Raw genomic sequence first — 8,280 nt, 5'->3', positions numbered from 1 at the left:
GAGCAACAGTGAGACTCCATCTCAAAAAAAAAAAAAAAGAAAGAAAGAAATGTGAAGTATAGTTACTAGGTAATATTATATCAATGTTTCATTTCTTGGATTTATTTATTTATTTATTTTGTTTTTTTGAGATGGAGTCTCGCTCTGTTGGCCAGGTTGGAGTGCAGTGGCGTGACCTCTGCTCCCTGCAAGCCCACCACCATGCCCAGCTAAGTTTTGTATTTTTAGTAGAGAAGGGGTTTTGCCATGTTGGCCAGGCTGGTCTTAAACTCCTGACCTCAGGTGATTTATCCGCCTTGGGCTCCCGAAGTGCTGGGATTACAGGCATGAGCCACTGCGCCTGGCAATTTCTGGGTTCTAATAAGTATGCTGTTTTTATGCAAGAGAATGCCCTTGATTTTAGGAAATACACACTGAAGGCTTGGGGCTATGTTATCTACAACTTATTTTCAAATGGTTAAAAAGTAATGATAACGGCAAATATGGCAACATATGAGCAGTTGGTGAATCCAAGTAAAGGGTATATATCAGTTCTTTATACTATTCTTGGAACTGGTCTCTAAATTTAAAATTATCTTTAAAATCTTAAAAAGCTAAAAATAGGCCAGGCATGGTGGCTCACGCATACAATCCCAGCACTTAGGGAGGCTGAGGCAGGAGGATCACTTGACCCCTAGGAGTTCAAGACCAGCCTAGGCAACATAGACACTGTCTCCACACACACACACAAAAATTACAAAATGAAAAGAAAAAAACTTAAAAATAGAAAAGTAAGTTGAAAACAAAATGTAAATGGGAATCATCTCAGGTAAATTAATCATTTCTGTTGGGCTTTTTTGAAATAGTTCAGAGACTGTCATTACCCGGTTTCAAGGAGGCCTAGAGATGCTGGTACCAACATCCTCATCATCGTCCTTCCGGAACCCTGTCACTCAGTAGCTTCGGGTCTCCCATGTCCTCAGGGAGGCTGTCGCAGGGCACTTGCAAGGGTGGCCACCCACCTGCGCTGGCCAGCTCAGCCCGCAGCTGGCCCACGTAGTGCAGCAGCTCCTCCAGGCTCTGCTCGCAGTGCTGCCCGTAGGTCAGGAACTTCTGCAGGACCTTGTCCAGCTCTCTCTCCACGCACGCACACTGCTCCATGGTGGCCTCAGCCTGGGGAGGGTCAGCTGGGTCAGGCCCCATCTGCGCCATGGTGGCATGGCAGGCAGGGTGCTCAGACCCCCTCTTCAGATCCCTCTCACCATTCCCACATCATGTATCAATGTTCCCTGCTTACCAAAACATAGGTTTGTAACATCCCATCTCCTCAGCCCACTGGGGTGCCCAGTGGAGGATGCAGGCTGGTGTGAGGACGGGGTTTTTCTGAATCATGATGAGAACACTATTCCATTTTCAACTATTTTCATGCCTTAATCTTTGTTCATTCCCTTTTAAATCAGAATAGAGAGCAGGCCTCACAGAGCCCTTAGCTGGCAATACTATCTAACTAGAAATCCACATACTGCATAACGTCATATTACACGTATGTATTTTCTGTTTTTGAGACAGGCTCTTGTTCTGTTGCCCTGGCTAGAGTGCAGTGGCACAATCTCAGCTCATGGCAACCTTGACCCCCCAGGCCCAAGGGATTCTCCCACTTTAGCCTCCTGACTAGCTGGGACCACAGGCATGTGCTTCCACACCTGTCTAATTTAAAAATTTTTTTTGTAGAGACGGGGTCTCCCTGTGTTGCCCCGGCTGGTCTCCAACTCCTGGGGCTCAAACAATCTTTCTGCCTTGGCCTCTCAAAGTGCCGGGATTATAGGCATAAGCCACCATGCCTGGCCCATGTATTTTCATAGAGTCATTATGGCCACATTCTTACAGTTAAAGGAACTGCTTTTCCACGTACTATAGTAACATAAGCCATAAAGGCTGTCCTTGAGTGGCTGATATTTGGAAACACAGCTTGGGGAATAACTGCCAACCATGCCGGCCTGACGGGCTTGCCTACCACCCCTGCCTCACCCTCACCCGCTGCGCACCTGAGGACAGGCACAGAACCCTTGCTCTCTCATAGCCCCGTGCCCTGGTACATGCTGCTTCCTCACCTGGCCTGCTCTCCATCACCCTTACCTCCTTGACTACTTGAGAGGCTGACCCATCACTTCTGAGTTAGCTCAGACGTCAGCGTCTTCAGCAGCTGTCTCTAGCCTGTGCCCACCTAGCTCCCTCTACTCTCACTTTGCACCCTTCTATTTCAGTTTTGGTCACTAGGCCTGCCTCCCCAACCAGACCAGAAGTAAGAGAGCTTGCTGCAACACAACCTTCCCTCCTCATTATACCACTGAAAGAAAGTTAACTTTTCTTGTCCTATCTCCACTCCCTACCACTGGGGCTTCCTTCTTTGTCCTTTCTACCCTGGGCCACTGCTCCTTTCCATTTCAGAGCAGCCTTTGACACTGAACATGTGGGCAAATCTCAGAATGTCTGTGACACAGCTGATTCCCTTCCCCATCCTTCCATCTATGAGATTTGAAGTGAGAGGGTTCTGTAATATTTCCATCTGAAAGATTCAAATCTAGCCCAGTGCCCATTCTCAAGAAGGGTATGGAGGAACATCAGAAAGAGAAAGAGAATCTTATGTCCAAGGTGACCACCAAGATCTTCCCAGTTTCACAGGCTCTCTTCACTCATTCCCACCAGCATGAGTCCCGGCCTCAGCACCTGGGCCCATCTGTAGCCACTGTCATCCAACCTGACAGGGAACAAGTGACAGTGAAATGGCACCCAGGGCCTCGGGGGCTGTGTTTATTCCCTCTTTCCTTACAGCTAATGCTATTACACTGGAATCTATAGTCACGGAGTCCAGAAGCTAAGCCACCCCCCCATCCCCTCTGTACAAACATCCTGCAACTGGATGTGACCCATTATGGCAAAATATAACAGGGTCTCCTATCTAAAATGATGTAATTATTATGATTGCTATTATTAACAGCTGACATTCCAAATAGGAGCCTGTTATGTGCCAGGCACTGTTCTAATGACTGCATACATTAATTCATTTACCTAATGCTCACGAAAACACTATGAGGTAGGTACAATGATTAGACCCACTTTGCAGATGAGAAAATGAGACACAAAGATTACATCAGTTGCCCAAGGTCAGGCATCTGGGAAGTGGAGGAGCTGGGAACTGAAGCCAGACAGTCTGGCTCTGACCTAGGAGTCCTTCTCTAAGTACTTCACATCACAGGCACTCCCAGGACCAGCTTCACAGGCCACTGTTTCACCAGGAAAGGAAAGCAGCAAATATCTGTGTTGGAATGAGTGTACAGCAACCATTAATGATGACGAGAAACAGAAAATTAACCACAGAGCTCATGAGAATGATCAACTAGGGAAGATGGCAGGACACTAGAATGTTGGCCAAGAGTGTCTGGGAACTAGAATCACAATTTTTCAAAAATAAACATATCAAACATTTTGATATATTTATCAAAAATAAACATGGTTCAAAAAAGCCAGGACCTCATGAAGGTCAAACAATCCGGCCCTGTCAGACCCCAAGAGCTACCAGGCTTATCAAAGGCAAGCTCAAGTCAGCATCTTGAAATTGTATTTACTACACTTGATCTTAGCCAAAAGGCAATAAAATTGCCTTTATGAGAAGCAATAAAATTGTATTTACAAAGTTGAGGAAGGAGATAGGTACAGGATTGCGTTGTGGCAAGGAGTAGGAAACAATCTAGGGACCTCTAATCATTAGAGGAATCAAGTAAGTAAGTAAAATGTGGGGGATGCATCTATGGAAACCTGTGGAGCATTTAGAAAGTGCGTCCCAAATATACCCAGAGCAACATCAGTAAGATCCACACATGGCGCTGAGGTGGAAAAAAATGAGGTCTAGGCAGAATCCATTTATGTAAATTAAAAATATATGCGGCCGGGCATGGTGGCTCACGTCTGTAATCCCAGCACTTTGGGAGGTTGAGACGGGAGGATCACGAGGTCAGGAGATTGAGACCATCCTGGCTAACACAGTGAAACCCTGTCTCTACTAAAAAAATACAAAAAATTAGCCAGGTGTGGTGGCGGGCGCCTGTAATCCCAGCTACTCAGGAAGCTGAGGCAGGAGACTGATGTGAACCCGGGAGTCGGAGCTTGCAGTGAGCTGAGATTGCACTACTGCACTCCAGCCTGGGAGACACAGCAGGACTCCGTCTCAAAAAAAAAAAAATTTTATATATATATATGCATGCATATAGGCCAGGAGCAGTGGCTCACATCTGTAATCTCAGCATTTTGGGAGGTCAAGGCAGGCAGACTGCTAAGCTAAGGAGTTCGAGACTAGCTTGGGCAACATGGCAGATTTACCTGGGCATGGTGGCACATGCCTGTGGTCCCATCTACTCAAAAGGCTGAGGTGGGAGGGAGGATTGCTTGAGCCCGGGAGGTCAAGGCTGCAGTGAGTCATGATTATGCCACTGCACTCCAGCCTGAGCAACAGAGTGAGACCCTGTCTCAAAAAAAACAAAAAGAAGATATACACCCAACACATCAGAATGGTTTCCTGTGGTGAGAAGAGGGGGGAAGAATAGGGACAAAAGGGAATATAAATACAAAGGAGAAAAAGGCCCTGCATGGACCAGTAAGTGTCACACTGAGGAGTGTGATTAACTCAGTACTTTTTTTGTTTGTGTTTTTTGGAGACGGTCTTGCTCTGTTGCCCAGGCTGGAGTACAGTGGCACTATCTTGGCTCACTGGCAGACTCCACCTCCCAGGTTCAAGCAATTCTCATGCCTTGGTTTCCCAAGTAGCTGGGATTACAGGTGCGCCACAACACCTGGCTCATTTTTTTTTTTTTTTCATTTTTGTATTTTTAGTAAAGACGGGGTTTCGCCATCTGGGCCAGGCTGGTCTTGGTCTCAAACTCCTAGCCTCAAGTGATCCACCTGCCTTGGCCTCCCAAAGCGCTGGGATTACACGTGTGAGCTAAATCACCTGGCCAAATTTTTAAAAATAAAATAAGTGAACTGAGAAAACAGAAGTGTTTGCGGGTATTCTATCCAAAAAATCCAGGAAGTGAATTCAGTCTGTCCAGAGCAAGCCACTCCGCCTGAATCATAGTCAGTCATCTTCAGCAGGCACAAGGAATTGTGTGTGTCTTTGACAAACCTCATGATTAATAGAAGTACTGATGATTTAAATTTCATGTCCACTGGTCCTAAGCCTTCCTCCCCAAGGTCTCACATATACAGAAATTATCCACCAGGACGACCCTCCGAAACACACACCAGATCCTGTTACCTTGTGCCCAACACTGCCATGGTTGACATATAATCCCTTTGCAATTACATATTTGCTTCCTTTGCACAAGTTGTTCCTATTTTTAGAGTGCCCTCTGCACTTCTTTGTATAGAGTATGTAAGCTGTAGTTAAATTATCACCTCCCCTTGAGCCCTCAGTGAAATCTCCCTGCCTCTTTTTCTGCTTCATAACCTGGCAGGAGTGGCCACACCACACCCATCTGAGTCCTCAGCCACTGCAGCATAGTAACAGCCTGTCCACGTCGGCCTCCCCCATTGGTCTGTGAGCTGCTCAATGGCTGGAGTGCAGTCTTGTCCATTCTCCCGCTCAGTGCCCAGACCAGGGCCTGGTCCATGGCAGATGCTTAGTAAACATTTGTTGATTGGGGCCGGGTCAGGTGGCTCAAGCCTGTAATCCCAACACTTTGGGAGGCCGAGGCGGGCAGATCATAAGATCAGGAGATCGAGACCATCCTGGCTAACACAGTGAAACCCCATCTCTACTAAAAAAATACAAAAAATTAGCCGGGCATGGTGGCGGGCGCCTGTAGTCCCAGCTACTCGGGAGGCTGGAGCAGGAGAATGGCGTGATCCCTGGAGGCAGAGCTTACAGTGAGCCGAGATCGTGCCACTGCATTCCAGCCTGGAAGACAGTGCGAGACTCGGTCTCAAAAAAAAAAAAAATTTGTTGATTGGCCGGGTGCAGTGGCTCACGCTTGTAATCCCAGCACTTTGGAGGCTGAGGCAGGTGGCTCACCTGAGGTCAAGAGTTTGAGACCAGCCTGACCAACATGGTGAAACCTCGTCTCTACTAAAAATACAAAAATTACCCAGGTGTGGTGGTGCACGCCTGTAATCCCAGCTACTCGGGAGGCTGAGACAGGACAATCGCTTGATCCCGGGAGGTGGAGGTTGCAGTGAGCCAAGACCACATCATTGCACTCCAGCCTGGGCAACAAGAGCAAAAACTCCATCTCAAAAAAAACAAAAACAACAACAACACATTTGCTGATTAAATGACACATCCATTTCGTAACTTTGCCCTAGAGAGCCTGAGCTCAAACGTGTAGGAGTGGGTAGAAAGAGACATGAGTGAAATATTAAAATCTCCATGACAGCATGCATGGAGGTTTATCCTGGAGTATTTAGCATCCTGAAACAAGGGGCTCCTGTGCAGGGAGAAAAGAAGTTTGAGCAAATCACAAAGGTCCCTTTTGCCTGACAAAGATTAGACAACCTCCATTGACTCAATTCTTAATGCTTTTTTTTGGGGGGGGGGCAGGGTCTCTTCAGTTAATAGGGTTGCTTAAAAATTAAAAAAAAAAAAAAAAAATAGAGACAGGGTCTTAATCTGTTGCCCAGGCCAGAGTGCTGTAGTACAATCAGGGCTCACTGCAGCCTCGACCTCCTGGGCTCAAGTGATCCTCCCACCTCAGCCCCCCACCCCAAGAAGCTGGCGCTACAAGTACACCATGTAGTTCCCCCATGAACACTCCTGAGTTTATGACACATTTAATTGGTCCATGCGGGGCCTTTTCTCCTTTGTATTTATTTATGTATTCCTTTTTGTCCCTATTCTTCCCTCTCTCTTCTTCCCTCTCTCCTCACCACACCTGGCTAATTTTTTTGTTGTTTTTGAGATGGAGTCTCGTGGCACGATCTTGGCTCATTGCAACCTTCACTTCCCAGTTTCAAGCGATTCTCCTGCCTCAGCCTCCTAAGTAGCTGGAATTACAGGCACCTGCCACCAGACTGGTTTTTTGTATTTTTAGTAGAGACGGGGTTTCACCACGTTGGCCAGGCTGGTCTTGAACTCCTGGCCTCAAGTGATCCTCCCGCCTCGGCCTTCCAAAGTGTTGGGGTTACAAGCGTGAGCCACTGCGCCCGGCCTAATTTTTTGGAGAGACACGGTTTCACCATGTTGGCCAGGTTAGTCTTGAAGTGCTGAGCTCAAGCCATCTGCCAGCCTCAGCCTCCCAAAGTGCTGGAATTACAGGCGAGAACCACCGTGCCCAGCCAATTCTTAGACTTTTGCAGCCGCCACCTCCATCTATTCTCTACCCTACATGTCACTCCTCTTCTTAAAACCAAAAGATTTCCACTGTACTTAGAAAAAAACTCCACATTCCTTTCTGTGCCCTACAAGCTCTACGTGAGGAAACCCCGACTCTCCGACCTCATCTCCTACCACTCTTTCCCTTTCTTACCATACTCCAGCCACACTAGCTTTCTTTCTGTTCCCTGACTATACTCCCAGTTGATTTCTGCCCTGGGGCCTTCGCACTGGTTGTTCCCGCTGCCTGGACCACTCCCTCCCCATATCTTCCTATACCTTCCTCCTAATTTGGGTCTCAACGCAAATGTCATGTCTTCAGAGATGCTCTGCTAGACCACAGTATCTAATGCTGACCCCTCTGCCCCACCCTCACACCAGTTACCCTGTCACATCGCCCTCTTCCTTTTTTTTTTTTTTTTTTACCACACAGCCCTACTTGAAGTGTCTGTCTTTTCTCATTAACCAAAACTGGAGGGAGGAAAAAGCCCATCATTTTCCCTGGACAGCAGCGTCTACGGGGAGTTTGACCCGCATTAACATGCAAACGACAGGAAACTCCTAGTCATCCTTCCAAAGCCCCTGCCCCAAAACCCTGCGGAGCCCCGTGCGCACCTGCTCACCTCTGACCCACCGCGGTCGCACGAGGACGGGACGTTTGAGTCCGAGCTACTCCCCCGGCTGAGGCGGCTCTTCGGGGGCTGGGCCGGGACCTGAGTCTGGGACTCCAGCTCCCGGCCCGGGGCCGATAACTGAGAAGAGAACAAGCCCAAGGGAAGATTGTCCGGGGCTTAGTCGTGGGTAGCAGGGAATCCGGAGAAGGCCGGGACCCGGGAGGCCGGCCCGGGACCTGAGTCTGGGACTCCAGCTCCCGGCCCGGGGCCGATAACTGAGAAGAGAACAAGCCCAAGGGAAGATTGTCCGGGGCTTAGTCGTGG

At 48.1% G+C, this 8,280-nt stretch overlaps 1 protein-coding gene across 3 annotated transcripts in view; it reads right to left on the bottom strand.

Annotated features, from left to right (window-relative positions):
- The window catches only part of RMND5B (required for meiotic nuclear division 5 homolog B (S. cerevisiae)), a 19,548-nt gene extending 11,362 nt beyond the window's left edge, over window positions 1-8,186 (bottom strand). The window contains exons 1-3 of one of the 3 annotated variants that reach the window (XM_011952907.1): window positions 7,958-8,186; window positions 4,357-4,498; window positions 1,002-1,152 (exon numbers count right to left, since the gene is read on the bottom strand). In XM_011952907.1, coding sequence (XP_011808297.1) covers window positions 1,002-1,152; window positions 4,357-4,374 — 169 coding nt within the window. In that variant the 5' untranslated portion in view covers window positions 4,375-4,498; window positions 7,958-8,186. The remainder of the gene's footprint in view (window positions 1-1,001; window positions 1,153-4,356; window positions 4,499-7,957) is intronic. The other 2 variants (XM_011952908.1, XM_011952909.1) reach the window with 2 other exon arrangements.
- Between the last annotated feature and the right edge of the window lie 94 nt (window positions 8,187-8,280).

The sequence above is a fragment of the Colobus angolensis genome, unplaced genomic scaffold (genome assembly GCF_000951035.1).
Source record: "Colobus angolensis palliatus isolate OR3802 unplaced genomic scaffold, Cang.pa_1.0 Scaffold350, whole genome shotgun sequence".
Lineage (NCBI taxonomy): Eukaryota > Metazoa > Chordata > Mammalia > Primates > Cercopithecidae > Colobus > Colobus angolensis.
Note: the sequence above shows the minus strand (reverse complement) of the source record. Positions and strands in the feature narration are given on the sequence as shown.